The following is a 21,956-nucleotide window of genomic DNA, read 5'->3' as shown; positions in this document are numbered from 1 at the left end:
AGAAGTGAAAATAGAAGGTTTCTTTTTTACTTTATTTCCTGTCATACAAAGACATCAGAACAATTAGCCGTATTATTATTATTATTATTATTATTATTATTATTATTATTTTAAGTTAGGCAGTATAGTAAGGACCACGCTTTGCAAACCAGAAGGCAAAATAAGGATGGAGAGGTGATGAGGTAAGGAAAGTGTGAAAGTGAAAAGACAAAATTAATTTCTTGAAGGGGAAGACAGTTGATGACGACATAAAAAAAACGGGGACAATGAGAAAATCACACAAGAATAGATTAGTGTCAGGAGAACAATAGTGGGATGCTTAATGGATAAACAAAGGCACCAGAGCTGAACTGGGGGACAGAGGTAAGTGGGACAAATGGATGGCTTCTGAATATATAAACAGTCTCTGTCTGGAAACCAGGCGCCCTAAACTCCATCTGGATTTACCCCTGCACTACACCCAAAATACATCTGTGGAGAAGTTGACCCAGCCTATTTCTGCTACTTAAATGTAATGAAAGTTCCATCATTAATCTATGTTCGCACCCTCGCACTATTAAATATTTACAAGTAAAACAATATATATATATATATATATATATATATATATATATATATATATATATATATATATATATATATATATATATATTTTAATTTATTTTTAATTCACAATAAAACACAGTTGTTTCGACTGTGCTGTGCTCTGTGTGAACCCATGCATGGATGGCTCCATGTTATTCCACTTCAGCACCCTCCCAGAAATCCCCACACTGCGCATGCGCGGCTAAAGCGCGCTACCGCAGACAGGGGGCGTTAACATGGCGCTGTCTCCTCCACGACCGCACTGACTGCAACCTGCCAATGAGAGAGAGAGCGAGAGAGGAGAGAGACAGAAAGAGGAGAGAAAGCGAGAGAAGCGTAGGTTTCCATTCCTGTCAAGCGTCCATCATTTTTTTCTCCTACACCTATGAGTCCCTACACATTTTCAGGTGGATAGGGTGAATTTCCAGAGTTTTTCAAACGCCGCTCCCCCTTGTTTCACCTGCGCAGTGGATGGTTTTTGTTCGGCGGCAGCAGCAGACGCCCGAGCTTGTAGAGCAGGTGTGAGGGACAGCGGCGACCGCTCCTCTCCTCCCTGTTTCCGAGGGGAAATGTCGAGCGAGAAGCCGGTTTCAGCACCACCGGGCTCTGCTTCTTCGCTCACGGACACGGACCGAGAGTCCCATCCTCCGGCGGGCTCCTCCGCGCAGCAGCCGCCGCCACCGCAGCAGCAGCAGCAGGTCGCCGCGGGCGCTGGCTCCGGCACCACCGGGGAAAGGATGGTGTCTGCAGCCGGCTCTATGGTCCTCCCGGCTGGGGTGATCAACCCCGCTGTTCCGATAAGGAATATCCAGATGAAATTTGCCGTGCTGGTGGGCCTGATCCAGGTCGGGGAGGTTAGCAACAGGGACATCGTGGAGACGGTGCTGAACCTGGTGAGTGGGAGCAGGACCGAGCAGTCCTGGAAAACGCTGAAAGGAAGCCATAGAGCACAGCACAGTCGCTGCGCCCCAACCCGCTATGTTTTATTTACGATGCTTCGCTCTCTCCTGGTTGTGTGGCTTTCAGGGGATGATGTCATTTGTTTGTTCGAGAGATGGTTGATATTTCTCTTTTATTTCCTTTAGATGAAACAAGGCCGCTGTAAGAAATAATAGTGTGTTATATTTAAGACCAGAGAAGTTGAATGAAGCATGTGACCCCACCGAGGCTCTGAGGGTAGTCTAATCACCGGCCATTGTTGACTAAATGACCCGTTTGCGGTAGCTACAACAACCGGAGACATTCGCAGTCAAACTGTGGGGGATACTGAAAAAGTCTATGCAGGCTATTCTCCTGACCCCGATATGTACCCTGAAGTGATGCATAGGCAGATTGTAACAAGCCGCGAGTGGTTTTAATGTTGCGCACAACATCGGGACCCCTACAACGTACTCCATTCGTGTCCCTAAACGGGCAAAATCATGCATGTGTGCACGTCCTGGCAGCACAAAAACAAACAGATCCAACGCGGACAAAGGCCGACTAGCATTATGCTACCATCGACAAATGTGTGTGTGTATGAGAATGGGTCAAAATTATGCACAGGCCTATTGTTGGAGGCAGGGCCCTGCATCCCGAGCCCAAAGGAGTCACATATACGTTTGTGTATAGGTGGCTTTGGAGCTGTTAATGGTTTATATTACTCTGCTTCAAGCAGCCATTATTTCTGGAGCACATATACGTTTCCACCCCTCTTCCATCTTCACCCCTCCATCGGAGGCTTGTGTCGGCGATGCAGGGCCTAGATCAGAGGATTTAATCCAGCTGGGTTTTTTTTCTTCTTCTTTTTTTTTTCCATGACTGGTGTGTACTGTTACGAAACAGATGAGCAAAATGTACAGCCGATGTAGGTCCGGAAGACTAATGCTTTTGGGGGGAGGTATAGGACGTGTGCGCGTTGGCTGTGTCCCCCTCCTTCATCTATCAGGCGATGGCGTGTGCTGCATGATATTACATGCATCTAGCATGGGGAAGAGGAGGAGGAGGGGGTCTGATCATTATTGATTTTCTTTTGAAGTTAGAATAATAAGGACTTGATAATGAATTTTTTACCCGATTACAGTGCAGCGAGTCTGACGGCCTGTTAACTCACTGGATGCTTGGAGCAGGACAGCCTACAGTTGAGCCAAACCATTTTGATCTCAGTCAGACTGTGGTGAGCCATTCTGATTCAGGTCGCCTCTCATCTCCCCAATCGATTATTGGTACTACGGGGAAGTGCAGAGGGGCTTTCGCTGGCTCACTCCAATCTTGTCTCCTTCTTTTACAACCCCCCGGGTTGCACAAGCTGATAACCATCCATCCTGTTCCACAGCCTCCTCCTTCACTCTGGAGGGACTGAGAGGAGTGATGCTGCCTGCATAGACTAGGTTGGCAGGGCAGCGCCATGCATTTAAAAGCAGGTGGAGAGGAGTTGAGGGAGGGTGGGGGAGGAGAAGAGAGAGTGGAGGAGGAGGTGGTAGGATGCTGCAGTGGCTATGTGCTCAGAAAATCACCAGCTGATGCAGCGGAAGAGGACAGGACTGGTCCACATCAGATCAGTGAAAGCCCATCAGAGCATTCAGCTGAAATGCACTCTGCATCATTTTATGTAAATAACCCACTTTTAAGGCCTTAATGTTTATTTGCGAGTGTTGCATTAGGCCCGACACGCTGACAAATTAAAGCAGCGTGTGTTGGTCATACAAAGCTTTACTTGCTAAATCCTGAATTGAACAATCAGTTCTGGTTGCAAGGCTGCCAATAGCTAAGCCTGTTAGGGAATTCGGCTGCCCAGCTCCTTAATTAAAAGAGTTGAAACAAAGAGGTGTGGAGGCAGGAAACCTCAGTGGTCATGCTGCTGGTACAATGAGTCCACTGTGACCCAAAAGCTGATCCATTATTCCAATCAGTGTGGGAGACCACAGCAGCCACATTCTCCTCCACCGGGGCTTTATTGATCAGATCCCACTGCGGCTGGAGTGAACAGATGGGCCTGTCTGCTGTATCAGATATGCTCCTTGGTCTGTACGGCGACATGAAACTGTGTAGAAAGAAAGAGAAGAACAGTTGAGAGATGGCAATTCAAATCAACTTTGAGCCCGAACACTTCAGTGCTGCCCTTGTTTATTCTTAATCTTTTAATAAGTCCACACACATAGACTAATAGACCTTCACTAGGTGTGGGGGGTGCTGACAGCTAGGTGCTCAGCGATTATCATCAACAAGGCATCACAGTTGTCAAGGCAACACCGGTCTTTGATTGCCTGCATCCAGACGCTCCACCACCTGGTGTTGCTCTGCACTTCCGGACTTCTCACACAGCACTCTTCCACAGCGTTTCTTTGCTCTCCCTCTCTCTCTAGCTGCCTTTGTCAGTCTCCTGTTTATGTGCTTAATATATCTTAAAGTACAGAACAGGCGATGAGTTACTTTTTTACTTATTGTATCTCCCATTGGGGTTAAGATTCACTTGAAATCTGGCAATTGTTAAGTCCATAGCATGTGATTTTCATACCTCGCTGAGCCCTATGTGGAGGCATCTATGATGGATGTGTTTGTGTTCTAATTTATTCAGTCTTTCTCTTAAATTTGTCACCTGTCTGTAGGTAAGTAGATGTATATCAAACCGCCTAATGTAGATTTTACAGATCAATGGTTCTCAGTCTGGGAGTTGAGGCCCTTTCCGTGGGATCATAAGATAATTAATAGGGGAGGGGAGCAGTACACAGATTTATTTTTTCAGACGTTCATTTAATCTTTTGCTTTTTTTTCTATCCTTAAGAATTACTGAGTAGTTTTACATTTTTAGGTCCCAAGTAAAACTGGGAACCCAGATCTCTTCAGCTGACCTGGAAATATTCAGCTGGTGTTGCAGTAATTTAAAGTTTAGGCACCACTCTTATGGGCAGCCCTCTCCACGATGGGATACTTCAGTCTGTTTGATTGGGCCCATTTCACAGTTGAGTTTTCCCCTTCCAAGAACTTCCTGTCGTTTGCCTCACTGCACTGTTTGTTCTGTAGATTTTAACCCTAAAATCTTTCCAGTTAATGTTCAGCCACTTCTTCCACCCAGTTGCTGGTTATTTGTGTGACACATTGTGATGCTGGTGGATGAAAGCCAGGTGAGAAGCAATTCTTGTTGACAGAGAGAAGAGTGTTGATGTGTGACTTGTCTGTCTGAAGCGTACTGTCATATCTATTCTTTGTTTGAAGAACTGAGACATATATTTCAAATGCATCTACAGGCAATACTGTCAGTCCCTTTGCCTCAGTACAGCACCAGCTGGGCTTATTTATAGGCGGCTTTATCTAGTTGTAATGCTTTTTTTGGGATCAAAACGGCGTGTTTATCTGGGATAGAAAATGATTGGTGACACACTCTGGCTCACTCTTAGTTTTTATGCCACCTTCTTTGCTTTTCCTTTCCTCCTTTGCCATCCTCCTCGGTCAGATGCAATATCTTCTGGCAGTGTCAATCCCCACCTGAGCCTCCTCAGTGGTCCCACTGACTCTCTGTTAGCAAACGTCTCATTATTCTTGTCCACACGTTCCACAATCACCAAGGTCACCTGATCCTGAGTCCTCAGCCGGCAGAGCGAGACTCGGCACAGCACACCAAGTCAGACACATCCTGATTATAAAAATACACCGAGGTGAATACAGGCACACTTCAATCCATTCATCGAGGTTATAAATGGAGGAACAAATGCATCACAGAGACTCGCTCTGTGTCTTTGAATCTCTGTCTGGTGCGCTGCGACTCTGGCATGCTGATATATGCTTCATGGATTTGTAAAGGAATAGGTCACCCATTTTCAAGATGCATTTTGTGCCATTGTACTTTGCCCCGAGGTGGTTTGAGACATCAGCACAAAACTCAGTGTAAATGAACCGTTTTCAAGGGTGCCCCGTGGCTGCATACCTAGGGCATAGGTTAACTATTTCCCTGCAGCACTGTGATCTTCTTGCATGGCCTCGCGGTGGAATAACAATGCGTCATCTGGTGCTCGAAGAACCGTGGAGATGAGCGTGTTAACAAGCATCAGCTAACAGACTTGAACAGTCATTTAAATCATGTGCTCTCTTGCTAGCGTGGGTTAAATGGACTTTTGAGTATAGTGAGTAGTTTTAGATACAAAGACAAAGATCTGATTGAAAGTTGTTGTTGTTTTTTTTAACCGTTCAGTACTGCTGGCTCATATTGGACTGTCATATAATATAAGTATTGGTGTGTATATTGTCTGATATGCACACGTATGTTTTAAATCTGCCAGCTCCACTTTGTTTTTTCAAAAACTGTTTTCCCATCTTCTGCAAGATGATATTGAGGTGGTTATTTTTGGGAAAGATTAGCTGCTGTAAAGCTGCAGAGAAGCTTACGATTGCCAGTTTGTGCCTAGGGTCCACAGGCAGTAAGCAGCGTTAGCTAACGATGTAAACAGTGCTGGACAAAAACACTGCATGAACGCTCTCTTATTTTGTTTCCCTAAATGAGTATACAATATAAATATGTGTGTGTGTGTGTGTGTGTGTGTGTGTGTGTGTGTGTGTGTGTGTGTGTGTGTGTGTGTGTGTGTGTGTCACCTATGTAAGGAAGAGCTAGAGGACAGAAGGTGTGGCTTCTGCTGCAAGGTCATGGATGACTTTGCTATCTATCACACAGCTGGGTTGTCCTGACCTCTGCATGAGCCAAAGGAGAGACAGGGAGCGTGAAAGCCAGGAGGAAAACGATGATGTGGAAGGATGCTCATCTTGTGCTTTAAAAAAGAAAAGAACAAAATGCGGTGGAAGGAGAAAGATGGTGAACTATAGGGTGAGAAATGATGAAAAGGATTCAGAGCGGTTCAGTTTGTGATTGTCCTTCAGGTGCTCTTTTATTCTTGAGTGTAACATAGGTCCAGCTGTATGATGTTCTGTGGGGGTCTGATGAGTTCCAGCCCCCCTGCGGAGTCTCATCATGCTGTGGGTATCACTGTTCTCCTCTTTCCTCTGCTCTTTTGGGTACAGCAGGGAAATGTAGTTGGGAGTCCCATAAACCAGGGAAAATGTAAGACTTGGGCTTCGCTCACATTTCAACTTTTAATTGGCCATTTTTCTTCATCGATCACTTGTCACAGCGTGCAATTAACTTGTACTACTTTGTTAGCATGGCTAGCGTTCTTCCAGAGCCGAGATCTGCGTCTCTCAGATTCTTCCGCAGTCCGGACAAATCTACAAACTCTTTTCACAGTGTTTCAAATTTCTGGGGAAGGAAACTACCCAATAAGAAATATAAATGTCAGGTTGTCCATTAAACTACAAACCTTGCCGCTCCCAAATCCTCTTATTACCAAGCTCCTCCAGAATGATCTGCTTCTGAACCAAAGAATTTCTTTTAAGGCATAATGCTGAGGCCCGCTTTCATTATCATTTCTTTTTCAGCCTTTTTAGCTTGAATTAAAACACAATTTGCGCTAAACTCAAACCAGACTGATTTGTATGCGTGTGTATTAGGCACCTGGGCTAAAAACGTTCACCTCTCTGTCTTAAGGCTCCTAAATTCTGCTTCGCTTCTCTAAATTCCTTCTCATCCTTCGTTAGCAGCTATTTCCAGATGCGGGGTTTTTCCAAGGATAAGCCGTGTAAGATTTGGGTGAGCGTGTCTTCTGGGAATGGGAAGAAAACGAGGGGCAGAGGTTTGGTGGGGAGGAGGGAGGAAGTGGCTTCTCTGTCACTTCCTCCATCCCTCTAGATTGTTCATCTCCTCTAAGCACATCCACTTCCCCTTACCCACTGGTGTAATCTCGTCTCGCTCTTTGGCTCCCTGGCTGGGTGAAGCGGCCGTTGGATGAATGTAGATGATCCCTTTTATGATTAGGTAATGGAGCTGTCTGCAGCGCCACCCCTCACTGGCTCTTTTTCTCGGAATACTTTCTCCGTCTTCTCGTCTTTGAGCATTAGAAGGTCTGGAGGGAGACTTTGTGTTGTCCTGTCATCACCTCTTACCTACTGTTGCTAGGTTTTTGTAAATGCAACTGCAGATGGAAGAGAAGTGCAATAGGGAGATGACATAAGGCGCTCAGGCCTGGCTTTTACCTGCAATGCTATAAATTGTCATAGAGGGGATTTTATGTCTAGTGTTTGATTTCTTTAAAACACCATCGGCATAGGGGTGTTAATTAAGCAAGAGCAGGTTTTATGAATTATGAATGAATTGCATAAGGGAAGCACATGCTTGTTGGCAATTATCGAGCTGAAACTATAATCGCTTTTGAACCAAACAGTCACCTTCCGTGTTTGCTGTATGCTTTAAGGCTCCATTATCAATCTTGATAATTTTTTTGATTGAATTTGTTATAATTACCACTCATAAATAATTCAACTTTTATTGATTTTTTTAATGCCTCAATATGTTAATATGAGATTTGTTAGGTTAAGGACTGAACACTGAGTACACTTCAGCAAATCTAAAATGTGATTCAACACATGATTCGCATCATTAGCAAAGTCATTAGCACAGAGGTTCAGTTACTTTTTCCAGTCTGCGCTGTGATTGACGACCCAAGGTTTTCAATAAAGACATTAAAAGGGCAGCTGTTTGTGTGTTATTGGTTTAGGTGTAATTGTGACGTAGATCTATTCAGAAATCACTAAAAACCTGAAAAACTCAGCCCTGTTAGTAATTCGCTGCATCAAAAGTATCCATGAGTAGAAGTAAAGTCTGCATATTAATACTGTAAAGTACTTAACCAAAGATAACCAACTCGTCCTTTTGCATTTGTAAAAGTGTAACCAGCTGGACTTTGAGATTTCTCTTAAATTCCTTAAGATATAAAATATTAATTGATTAATTTAATATCAGCTTTTTTTCTCTGGCCTAATGCATTATTAATTTTCACAGCTTCACATTAAGAGCTCCAGGAAGCATATGTTCTCGATTGTTCTGGTTGTCCTCTGCTGTGCTCCTTGCTTCAACACCATTGTGTCTGTGTGTCTGGCTGCTTCATGCTTTTGTGTCTGCCTCTATTGTGTTTTGTGTTTTGTTTTTTGTTTATTCTCCCCCAAAAGTGTGCATTGTCTGCGTGTGATTGTAGTGAGATGGGAGGGGCCATAACAATATAATTCCTATGTCATCTTAATACAAAACATTTGGATCAAAAACACTGTTGAGAATCTTGTTTGTTTTGCATCGGTGTATGTGTGTGTGTGCGTGCATTTACATCTGGTGCAATGACAATGCAGAAATCTCCAAAATTATAACAAGCTGCTTTGTTTGATTTACCTGGTTTTACCTGGTGTGTGCCCCCAACATCCCAGAAAGAGGAGAAATGAGTGTTCCTACAGAATCCCTGCTTTAGTTTCCTACACCTTCATCTGCACATTTTCTCTGGCAACACACACACACACACACACACACACACACACACACACACACACACACACACTCACTCTGCTCTCTTCCTTTTTGTAGCCCACATCATTCCCTGGCAGGGGTGATTTTATATTCATGCTGGCCTACTTCGCCTCACTCCCTTGGCTCTAAACACACACGCGCGCGCGCACACACACACACACACACACACACACACACACACACACACACACACACACTTGCCTTACTGGAAGTATAGCTAACTGTGTACCTATTCATCATGCTGCATACTGCAGTGGCCGACGGTTGATTATAGCCAAGTTTGTAGTGTGTGTGTGTGTAATTTTAGTATTCTATATTAGATATCTAGGATCTCTGAGGTATGTTCGTGCATCCCCTACAGCCTGAAAATGGTGTCAGAAGTTGTCATTTAACACCACATTACACTGGTTAGTAGTTCTGCTCTGCATCACAGCAAATCATTGTCTGCTTTTTCCTTTCCACCCTGTTACACCGTGAGTGAAGAACATATCAGGACGACATGGCCACCACATGACATAGACTTGAAATAGTGTATATATATTAGACTTAAAACTTGTTTTTTTCCTAAGTAAGAATAAGAACACTAGTTACTCAGGCCACAGTGACACTGTATGCTTTTTTTGTGTGTGTGTCTTCCTTTTTTGTGGAGGTGATGCCGTTAGCGTAGCAGCACTGGTTTTGGCTCACAAAATGAAGTTAGGAGTGTGAGCCGTGGTTCATATCATCAAGGGAAATAAGAACAGTATCATAATCTACTGTAGAGTCCTTATTTGGCAATAACATTGTGTAGGTGGGCTGGATATCAGTCAGTAGTGTCGACAACTGATAAGAAAGCATTTCGGGACATGACAAATCTTACATGTGGGGTCTTTCCAGTGCAGGTGCTTGGAGTAGGTGCTACGTGGAGCGTATATTTACACAATCGGCCCTCTTAATCATCTGTTCTGTGTCCAATGAGGTGTAGGATCAACTGGACTTACGAGGAGAATCATTTTGCGGCAGCTTTGGCTGTGGTGTCAGTTGTAAATGTGCCAACACGACGACAAACACAAAGACGGTTGCTGCAGTGTTGTTTCCTGTGCAAGCCTACATGCCGGGTTTGAAGTTGTTTATAGTGAGAGGACTGCTACATCACCTACAGCAGAGTTCAACAAGTCTGTATTAAGCCAGGGCCATTGAAGCCTGTTCTTCTGGGTGGGAATGTGTAAGAACTTACTTTGTTTTACATCTACTAACCATCTGGTACAAAAGTTTATTGACTGATGTTTGGATCTAGCACCGTTCTAGTCATCTATGTTAGCGTGGGCAGCTAGTAGTATTTGGTGGAAACGTGGAAAAGCCAATACCGGAAATTACAGTAGCCGACTAGTAACCTGTCGACCTGTTTTTTGTTTTTGTTTTTTCCTTGTTTTGTATTTAGATTTCATTTTGACTGGTTGTTTTTAAATCAGTTTAGTTTCTGAATTTTTGTTTTTAATCCAGAGTTGATTTTCCTATTGATTTTCTTATTTTAGATAAGGTTTTATTAGTCATCAGTGTCAGAGTCAAAATTTAGGTATTGCAATAAAAACACAGAATGTCTTGAAATCAGTGCCTCATCAGACAGGTTGTAACATTTTTACCAAACTAATAAAAACTAAAACTAAGGATTTTTTTTTTGTGTTTTTCCAAATTCAAAAAATAATTTCAGTTAGTTTTAGTTAACTATAATAACCTCAGCCTCAAAAACAGCAGTTACTGCAAAAATCAGCCTCACTCCATTTATTCTCTGGAACAGAGAACTGTAGGCACATGCAAAACAAACCCTCTGAAGCATATCGGGGTGTATATGTGTGTTAAATCACAAATGCTGCTATAATCAATGCTCTTGCAGTAGTTGCATTAAAAGCAGGATAGTCAGTGGGTAAAGTTAAAAAAAAAAATGTCATAGCTTCACTGAAAGTCTACTCCTCCAGTTTACATGTAAGTATAAATAATGGCTTTTCTTAGACTGCTCATTAGATAAAGAGCTTATTTTTGTTGTTATGCTGCTCATTTGAGGCAGTTCTTCCACACAAGAATATTACAGATAATTTATATAGCACACATCTAATTAAAAAGTTAAAACAAAGACAGTGGCAGGCTCACTCTCGGTGCCCAGCAGCCAGTCAGAAAAGATGCAAAACCTGGTACATCTTTGAATTTAACAGACTTAATTGAACACCTCTGTAAACGCTTCATGACAATGTGGCCTGTTTTGCCTGACCTCTGTATTTGCCCACCAATCAAAAGTTGAAAAGGTGCTGATGTTTCGGTATTTCTCCATGGGATGGAAGAGAAGAACTAATGATCAATGGAGAACAAGATGTTTGTAAAGCCCATCATGCCCTTAGCTAGAAGCATCTGTGTGACATTCCTAAACCTATTTCATAGTAATTGAGAAAAAATAAACCATGTCACAAAAGGCTCAAAATCCACTGAAACTCTTAACAGCATGTGGAGTAGTGTTTGTGATGGTAAAGTGCTAAATTATCACATTTAAAAAAAAGTTGTGCTGTCATAAGACCTTTTACAAAGCATATAAAAAGAAAAAACTGTGTTATGTGACTTAAATCAAATAAGTGAAGAAAATGCATAAAAAAAAAAAAAAATCACTCATTTGTTTTAACCTGAGAAAATAAAAGCCGGTTTTCAACTAAGCTGGGTGTGCCATTTTATTTATTTATTTTTCAGCAGAAATTTGTTTTCATACGCACACTCACAGCCACACAACATGTAATTAGCATTGAAGCGCCTCATAAAGTTTGCCAAAGTAAACCATGGGAGGACCACCGTCATGAAAATACTCCTAACAATAAACCCAGTCACTCAAATCACCTTCACACAACTAAATATGAACACTTTAAAGAAGCTAGCAAAGGGAAAATGGTCAAAGCTAAAGCTAGAAGGAACACAGAACTAGCTAGCAGTCTCAGTATGAGCAAAGCGTCAATGCAATTACAAGGAGAAAAGCACCAATGTCCCGTAAACATGCTGGGAAATGATTTAAAAACCTGACATTGTTATATAAATCTGTTGCAGTTGCTTTTGTTTGGGAAGGTAAAATATGTCACATAAAGGTGGTTGTAGAGCGGTTCATTTCCAGTGAATTATTTATAACTAACTGTTTACAATTAATTATTTATAGTTAAAGAGCACTTTATTTTCAGTTGTTTCAGGGAGAGAAGATGATCCTGCAGCTTAATGCAATTTGGAGGAATTGTAAAGTTTACACATTTCTTTTATAATGAAATTAAGTTCAGGCACTGAAGAAACGTCATCATGTTGCCTAGCAACCATTTCCCAATAGGCTAAAGAGACCCGTTTGTAGCGTTTATGCACCTGTAACATCTTGTGTTGTATCATTTTAATTCCATAACAGTGTCATCTCATTAATTATCCCCAAAACTTAAATAATCCATGATATATTATGACATCAAGATGTTGCCTAGTAACCAGCCAACAACTAACATCATGAAGTAAACAATATTGGCATGTACTGGTTGAATTAAGTTAACTATGACTAGTTGTACAAATAAATATTGGAGAGAAAAAAAACATATTTATGTTATAATTGACATTTATAAGTTTTTGGTATTTATGAGTAAAATGACACAAACCAGTTATTCAAATAAGACGTGACCACATGTAGAAATGTTCGTTTCTGATACCAGCAGGACAACCATGATCCTGTAGCACTATGTCATCGTTTATCCTGACCCCTCCTTCAGGCACTTTCATACTCGGAAACCCTCGAGGAGAGAGGTACAAGAAATCATTTTGAAGCCAATATCTGACAGTGTTGGTGACTCACTGTACTAACCTCCAAAAGCCCCTGTGCCTCACCAACCCACCCCTCTATATCACTGTATCACTACTGACCCCTTACTCTGCACTTGCCACATTCAAGCTCTGAATGCGGTCAGCTCAGAGTAAGGGTTGGATTATTTTATCTGAGTGCAGAGATGGAGGCTCTTATAATCAAGTTGTATGGATTCAATAGATGGCTGAGTCTCACCCTGTGCATTGTACTGTGGGGGTCACGCATGGAAATTGTTTCATTCCCAGTTGCACAGTGACCTAAATGAACTAATCTGGCATTGCTGACAAGAATCATACAGATATCGATTTGTGAGAGTGTGTGTGTGTGTGTGTGTGTGTGTGTGTGTGTGCATAGATAGTCAGATAGATGGATGGATGGGTATCTAAAATGTGATTTTGTTGCTTGCCTAAGGAACTGGAATTGCACTGAAATGTTTATCTCCAAAGCTGCTACAAATGATTCATGAGATGTCTGTATTTGAATGTCACTGCTGACTCCTGCCAGGAGTTATTCCTCCCATGACATAATTTTAGTCACTGCAGTTTTTCTTTTTTCTTTTTTAAAAATCATAATCTTTTCGTGTGTTTACTCTCTTATTTCAAGTGTGAGGCCTTCTTGGCAAAAAGAGCGTGCATGCTGGCATGGCTCTGTGATTCTGTGATTCGGAAATAGTTTGTGTGTGTGAGTGAATTTGGCATTCATGAGATCATTATCTGGGTTTTTATATTTTTGTAACTTTATAATAACCGACACTTAAACATTTTGTGTATGTGCAGTTATAGTTTTGAAAGCTTAATATTATTTCATTGTAGTTAGACTGGAATTGGGAACCTAATGGCAGCTACAGTGAGACATTTATTAATTACTTTCCTCGATTTGTTTACTAATAAACAAATCCATATGTGTAGTGGTGGATGACTTGTTATGTAAATATTACTAAATAGAGTAAAGAAAATGACTTAAATAGTGGTTTTGTAATTGGTTTCAAAAGTAACATTTTGGTTACATTTTGAGTACATTTTGTGTGTAAGGAAGGCATTTCTGGTTAACTTAATACCACAAGTTTTTTCATAAATGTTGTTGTGTATGTAGTTTTTTAGATGTTTTTAAATGTAACTGCAGCTCATATTTTCTGGTTCTAGTTGCCCTTCTTTACGTCTCAAAGTTAAGTCTTTTGATTAGGTCTTTCTAGCTTGCTCACACATCCATTAGTTATCTAATAGCATCCAAGAAAATATCCTCCAGGATGATGGCATGCACCAAAACAGAAGTCATCAGATAAATGGAAGCTATGAGAGATAAAGTATTAATGTATTAAATCCCCTAAAAGGCATGCAAATAATGCAAAAGACAGAAGGAGATGACTTGACAACATGGTTTATGTAAAAAAAAAAAAAAAAAAAAGAACTGGCCAAAACTGACTTGATTTGAATCTAAAATGATCAACACGAGCACAAACTTCAATTGGTTGTCTTTCAAGGTTAACTTCAAGGCACGAGCTTCTGACAACTGCTTCTCTCTTACCGCTGTTTTTGTTTTACTTCAAACGCCTCATGTTCACCACTGTCCAGCGTGGAGGACGAGTCTGAAGTAAAGCTGATGTAGTGACAGGCCTGTACTGCGGTACAGCACCAGCCTAACAGATGTGTGGTTGAGGCCTGAGCTCATTCTTTTGGCCGTCTTTTATTAAAAAGCACATTTTGGAATTGTTAGAGAATAATTATATAATAAAATACGTCAGAGCCGAGTTTGGCTTCAGCAAATTTGGCTTCTTTGTGTTCAGTTTTGTAATTGTCTGGCTTGACTTTTGATTATCTTGGGTGTGTGGGTGTTTGTGCACACTGTGTGTGGTCTCTTCTTTCTTTTTTTTGTACAATAACGCAAAGTACATCATGGTCCGCTAACCCCTCAGCCGTATTTTGTGTGTGCGCGCATTTGAGTGTGTCATTCCTGACTGTGTCTTATGATGATGGATTACTGAGACCCAGTGGAGCTGCTTGCTCCCGCTCTTATCCTCCATCAACTGCGGTTCAATGGAACAGTACTCTCCATTGTTTCAGCTGATGGCGAACATGCACAGAGGCATGCGTTTGTGTGTGTGTGTGAGTACTCACACACACACCGTGCATGCACACATCCTATCTGATGTAGTGCATGCACGACAAACCAAACCAAGCAAACAGATTAGCGATCCTGAATTGCCACCAGCTTGATGCGAGGCAGGTCTGCTGGGCTTATCTAGTGATCTTTGAACTTAACATCAGCTAGTCTACAGCGGCCTCATCTCACACACACACACACACACACACACAAAGACGCACAAACTCAAACGCATTCCGTAAAAAGGCAATCATTACATAACTGAATATGGAGCCAAGAAGAAACACACACTTGCAGATAGAAAACGCCAGACTACTTGCATACTGCAAACAAGTTGCTCTGATCAATCATTCCTTGCGGAGGCTGAGAAAGAACAAGGAGCACATAGTGACTTACACCCAGTGAGGTGTAAGCAACACGCTGGATGCCCTGTAGGACTTCACTTCCTCTCAGCTTTGAAATTATCACATTTTGAGTGAAATCAGGAGACAAGTTGCGAAAGGCCTTGTTAAAGTACAGAACGCAAGCCTCGAGTGCTTCCTTCTGAGGCTCCCATGACATAACGCACAAGCATGCCCTTGTTACTTCCTGTCTTGAGGAAAAACTGAAAAGAGAAATTAAGTTACATCAGTTCCTAGACAGAATCTGCTGTTTCCAAGTGGAAGAGGAGAAAAATGCTGAAAGATGGGTCCTTAAAGTTCCACTTCAGCACCTCACGGTTTAACTAATGCCTTCATCCGGCTTCAGCAGCATCTCTCATTTGTTTGATGCAGTCCTTCCCACGGTGAGAACATGTCCTTGATTTCACTTCTCTCCTTGGCCCTTTCTATTTTTTCTCTCTTTGAGCCTTTCTACTTTAGATACTTTTTCTCTCTCCCACTCCTGACTTCCAGGCATTTTATTTTATTTTATTTTATTTTATTTTATTTTATTTTTTTGGCCTTAACACATAAATCATAAAAGTTGTGTTCTGGTAAAAGGCCCAGGCAGTGCTTCCTTACTGCAGCTCTTAGGTGTTCTCCAGAGTCTATGAAGAAGTTACACCCGTGTTCATTCATTCCTTTGGTTTCAGGTGTTAAATGAGCAAAACTAAGTGCAGCACGTGGTGACTCTGGCATATTTATTTAACAACTTATTGATCTGTACTTTCCAGAAATGATGAAGCTAACGCTGTTGCCATTCTGTGAAAAAACATTTCTTTTACAAAAACAAGCAGCTCAAAAGGCAGCTGATTGCCTTAATTGCCATCATTAACTTGATTAACTTAAAAGTCAGTTTACATTCTGGTGCTGCCTCTTGATTACAGATCACTTAAAATACTTGATCTGATATTTTCTATGAACATGACAAGCTTTTCACCTCTCTCGTGGTATTAAATGGAGAGCAGTTCTTATGGTGTCACAGTTTTGCAGCTTTATCACAAAGGTAAATAAAAACACAACCAGCGTAGAGAACTCGGAACGACTACGAACCTCGAATTTCTCAGATGACGCCACTCTGGAGGCTACGCCTGAAACACACACAAAATTTTTTAAATTGTATAGTCAGTTCCTTCAGTACAGAATAAAGTGTCATTGGCTGCTCCATTGTCACATGGGGTTGCCACAGCAGGTGGTGACGCGGGTTTGATTTGGCAGAGTTTTTACTCCAGATGCCCTTTCTGACACAATCCCAAAAGGATTTGCGTCTATGGCTGGAATCGAACGAGCAACCTGCCACTTGCCAAGCAAACGGTTAGACGACTACACTATAGATTTAAAGTGCAGCTGTTTGACTTTATACACGTCTTTGTAGAAAGGATATGTTTCTGAGGGTGGCTGCCGCTCCCAACAATAGCACGAAATAACTATACCACTTTTTTCTTTTTTCTTTGCGTCCTACTTATTTATTCCTGGGTCTAGGACCCAGTTAACACTAGATGAAAGGGATCAACCGAACAACAAGAGCAAACTGAACTGAAAAGGCCATCGACTGAATTGTGTTGTATAAAGAAAGATGTAAATTTATTCATGAGAAAGTGCATCGGCTTATTATTTTAGCTGAGAGGCACGGTTCTAGCAGTTCAGCGCTGTCAGTCTCAAGCACGTGCTTTCAGATTTCTATGATAAATGGTTTTATGTAGGGGATGCACATGCATTTTAATTGTAAATATCCAACTCCTTTATTAATTCCCTGGCTAAAATAAATAAATTAAAAAAACCCATGCAGCAGACTTTTATTGGAAGAAAATCCAAAAATCTAAAACTTTCATTGGCGCTCAGCCTTCCCTAATCTTCAAATTTATTACATAAACTTAAAAAAGCATTTTTTAAAGATCCCACTGATAAACAGCCAAACGAGCTGTGCCTAACTTTAATCATAAGTCTGAGCTACTGTTACTGCTATACTTACTACTCAGTACTGCATCATTTCAGTGTGATTTTTTTTTTATAGCCTTTTGAATCGGAAACGTGGTTTTTAATAATGTGTTTGTGAAAGAGTATCAGGGCGTGATCTATAACACGAAAAAGCAAAAAAAAAAATTTTTTGTTTTGTTTTTGTTTGTTACCCAATAGCATGTGACAAGGCTTATTGCAAGATCCGTTACTAAGCCTCTTTAGCCAATCAGGTGGCAGACATTTTAAACTGCAGTTGGATGAAGTCAGCTTTGCGATCACTTGGCTGCAATCCTCCAATCCCTGCAGTGTGTGTGCGTACGTGCACATCTTTCTGACCTGGATTTTTTTTTTCCCTGAATATAATATCAGCCGTGCTGAGTATGGCTCTGCTGTGCTGTGGCGGCTCCTACAAAGAGCGGGGCTTTCACATCTTTGGTCGTATTTTGCCGCCACGCACTTTTAGACCTTGAAAAGATCCTGGTGGTATTAATACAGCAATTAGTGCAGTTGCAGCTTCAGCTGTTTGTCAATGAATTTTTCTGCCCAAATGAAGGATTTCCAATGCAGCTTCTCTTAGTCAGTGTATCTGTCAGCAGAGAGAGCAGGAGCTGTCCGCTGTGCTGAAAAGAGTCCGCTGTATTTGTCTGTCTTCTCTCTTTATCTGTCATTTCCCCCAAGCAAACATTCACACTATTTCTGCAGTTTTTCCTTTCTGTTCTGTTGGTGACATCTGACCTCACTTTATTTCCATCTCCCTTTCCACTCTTGATCGCTTCTTCTGTTAAAAGCTCTTTTTTCCCTTCACTTCTGCTCCAGTAAACAGACTTCTGAAAAATCTTTTTTTTTCTTTTACAAGCTACTCAAATGCTAATGAAATGGTGGCTCATTATTATTGAATTATTTTGGGAAGACTCTCCGCATCCCTGCAGTTCTCTTCCTGTTATCTCCTCCCTTCTCTCTCTCTTTTCTCTTTTCTTTGTGTTTACTCATGCTGTCATTCATGTGAATTGCTGCTACTGCTGTGTGTTGGTGACGAATCGAGCGAGAGTGCGAATGACTAAGACCTACAAGACATTTTGCAATGAATTGTTTAAAAGCCTTTAGCCCTGTGAATGCTGAGTATGTGTGCTGGCTTTGGCCGACTTTAACAGCGGCGTCCGAGTGTTTGCGCTCACTTGTCTGCGTGTGTGCACAGTATGTTTTAAGCTAGCACTTGATAAGGTTTGAGTCAGGAGGCGGGAAAAGGCACACTGAACTGGTCTGCAGCGAACTGGAGACTTTGTAGTGGCTGTCATAAAAAAACACATCTCAGCAGGTATTAGTGTCTTATCTTGCCTTTTCTCACTCCTCTTTTATGCAGCTCTCCCTCTTTGGTTGCTGGCGGAGCTAATAGAAACAGACAAGCCGGTACATGGGAGTGCTCAATAGCTTTGCTTCTCTTTGATGCATGTACAGACGCACATTCATGCTTATTTTTGTGGAAAACGTGCCCAGGGTACAGCTCCTGGCACCGAGAACCAAAATGCAGTTGTTTTGCTTTTTTAAATGCATTTCTTTTTTATGTAATGCAAATGTAGAGGTTTCACTTATTTGCTTAATTGGAGGCAACACATGCTTGATTGGAATTCGTCACCTTACCCACACAGCACCCTTGACAGGATTACACTAACTGATGGGAAACAAGCCTTCTTTGCCCATGGGCCTAAATATTTATGCATACAGGGCTTTACCCAAATTAAGTCCTGAAATGGTGCAAGGACTGAATACCTAATTTTTAATTTGGTGCATTATGGCTCAAAGTTATTGCATACATTAATGCAACACACACAAAAAAAACACGCCTATAAATACATTCGTATTTGCCTTATTCAAACCAAATGTGGCCCGTGTTTACTACTACAAGTGGGAAACATGATAAGTGAGAAACGAGCAAATCGTTTGGGGAAACATGAAATCTTACAAGCCCTGGCCCAAGATAAGCGCGTCGGATAAGCACTCTCAATCAGACGTTAAGCCCAGTTTATTTTCTCCGTTTTTTTTGTGTGTCAGACCTGTGATTGGATGGCTTATGTGTGAGAGGAAAAAAAGTGAGAGGGATGAGAACAGTGTTGATGTTGCTGCATGGAGCTGCTGTATGTGGCTGACGTATCAGCTTGTAATAAACGGCCATCTGCACTCTTCTTCAGGGAAAACGGAAAGTGCATATTAAGAAAGTGCATTTTGTGTGGCAAGTTCTATGAGATGTTTAAAGCTCCCCGATGCTTTTTGTTGTTTTCTTATAGATGTATACTCACATGTATTGGTGGAAGATGAAAGATGGTGCTCTGTTGCCACATTAGCTTCAAAGCAGTTTTTGAGTGGCTGGTTGAAAACATGTCATTTTGTATCAGCTCCTAAAGAGATGCTGTACTTTTTTTGTTTATTTATTTATTTATAAAATGAGAGTGTTGAATCTATGTGAGGATATACTATACCATGCCTAGTAGTAGGGCTGTTCGATATAATGATATATATCGGATGACGATATAAAAACGTCTATCGTTTCATTTTACGCTATCGTTTGTTTCGTGGTGTTGCAAAATAAACTGTTTACGGCAATATTTTTTCACCGTTTTGATGGTCACTGTAGTGGCTATATTAATTTCTTAAAGTTTTCTCTTTCTCTTATATTTTATATAACCACATACCGATGGACAAGCGCCTGTTTTTATGTGTTTAGCAACAACGACAGTAACACCATCGCGTGTCCGCTTGTTTATGTTCCACACAAACCTTTCACAATAAAGCTCAAGATCCTGTTGAGACTTTTCAAAATAAACTGAATCACGTGAAAGAGTAGATTATTTATGGATGAGAAGTAAAAAAGAGCCGCCAGGTGCTAAAAAATAAACCTTAGACTCAAACGTTAGAACAGGCTTTTCCCCGCAGCACGCCGTGTAATAAACACTCACAAAGAAAACGGCGGCCGTCACAACTTATGTCTAAAAATGTATAGTTTCATGCATCGGTTAAAACACTCGACTCCAGCTACATGACACGCAGCTGGAAACACTTCCCGCAAGTCGAGCTGCCCGAGATTCACAGAATTTACAGAAAATGTTACATTTTTGTGATTTATATCGTTATCGGACAATAGAATTCTTATATCGGCATATGAGATTTTGGTCATATCGCACAGCCCTACCTAGTAGCAGTACGTCCATAGTGATGTCTACCACACATTTTTATTTCTCTGTCCATCACCATTTTCAGGTTAGCATATTAACACGCACTGTTTACCTGCATGGATTACAGGACTACAAATAGAATGCAAAAGGAACCAGAAAGCTTCCCATACCTAAAATTCATTAGAACTTGACCCAGCTGACATATCGGTACATATTGGCTAGTTGCCAATAAATGCTGATAAATGAAAATCTTAAAGTAAAAAGAGTTTGGGGGTCTTAGAAATCCTGCATCCGTCATTCTCATTCATATGCAGACTAAATTTCCGTAAACTGTTCAAGAAAATAAAAAAAAATCTGACTCTTAAAATCAGTTATGGACGATCAAAGTTATTTCCTCCTTAGAAAAATGTGAAAGTTTGTGAGTCAAGCTGTCTAGAAGCTTTTAAAGCATTACAGTCCAAAACCGAAAGCGCACCTGTCAGCCTGGATGGAGGGAGAGGAAGGGAATCATGTCAGTAGGATTCATTGTTTCAGGCCCATTAATGGCTGTGGCTTGGCAGTCCTTTAAGTAGTTATTTCAGTCACAACTGATGTGGTGAACTTTAAGTATATAAGTATAAATACTGCACATCCGCTTAGTGTACAGTACCAGTTAGTGTAGTTATGGCAGATTTTCATGTCGTCAACTTATCGTCTGGTTTTGGCGAATGCTGTCATCTTCATTTCTTTGCACAGGCTTTACTGCCACTCTTTTGTTTTTGTCCTGCATCTCCGACTTATCCCACATGCCTGCGTCTTTGATTTTTTTTTTCTTTTTATATTTGTGACCTTAAAAATAGCTACGCTGGTCACAGGATGACCTCACCAGTTTTTACTGGTCCAAACCACCCATATATCCACCCCCCTAGTGTGGATTTATGTAATTCTTGCAGTATCTGGTGTGTGTGTGTGTGTGTGTGTGTGTGTGTGTCTGACATTTCTGCAGTTATCTTCACTTCTCTCTCTTCATTGCACTCCAAAGCTTGAAGTGAAAGCCCTACACTTTATGCATAACAGCCCTTAGATATTCCACACACTCATGGCTGATCATGTTTATTTTGCTGACTCACTGGGTGTGTGTGCGTGTACGTGTGTGTGTGCTGACTGTGTGATTGTTGTTTTGAATGAGGCTTCATGAGTTTCTCATCCCATCTGCCATCTGTGCAGACGCTGTTACAAAGGCCCATGGGAAATGCAGTCTTGGAGGCTATCCCCTCCTCCCTATGTGTCTAGAGGCTCAAGTCAGTCAACATGTCATTGTTAATCACAATCTCAGAGGAAGAGGGAGAGACACATGCATTGCCCTTTTTATTTCAACATCTCATCCTCTTTTCTTTCTTCTTCTTCTACTTTTTATCATGCTGTTTTCATCATTTTATTTACCATTTATTTTGATTGTTTACACATTAATTATATTTTTGTTTATTCTATTTGACTGTATTGGTCCTGGTTAGCTATATATTTTTCAAAAA

At 41.2% G+C, this 21,956-nt stretch overlaps 1 protein-coding gene across 19 annotated transcripts in view; it reads left to right on the top strand.

Moving 5' to 3' along the window:
* The first annotated feature begins 823 nt into the window (after nucleotides 1–823).
* nbeaa (neurobeachin a) overlaps nucleotides 824–21,956 on the top strand; it is a 98,138-nt gene continuing 77,005 nt past the window's right edge. For 15 of the 19 annotated variants that reach the window (XM_085173791.1, XM_085173790.1, XM_085173789.1 and 12 more), the window contains exon 1: nucleotides 824–1,478. In XM_085173791.1, coding sequence (XP_085029917.1) covers nucleotides 1,155–1,478 — 324 coding nt within the window. In that variant the 5' untranslated portion in view covers nucleotides 824–1,154. The remainder of the gene's footprint in view (nucleotides 1,479–21,956) is intronic. The other 4 variants (XM_085173799.1, XM_085173798.1, XM_085173801.1 and 1 more) reach the window with 1 other exon arrangement.

This window comes from Neolamprologus multifasciatus, chromosome 10, assembly GCF_963576455.1.
Source record: "Neolamprologus multifasciatus chromosome 10, fNeoMul1.2, whole genome shotgun sequence".
Taxonomy (NCBI): Eukaryota; Metazoa; Chordata; class Actinopteri; order Cichliformes; family Cichlidae; genus Neolamprologus; species Neolamprologus multifasciatus.
Note: the sequence above shows the minus strand (reverse complement) of the source record. Positions and strands in the feature narration are given on the sequence as shown.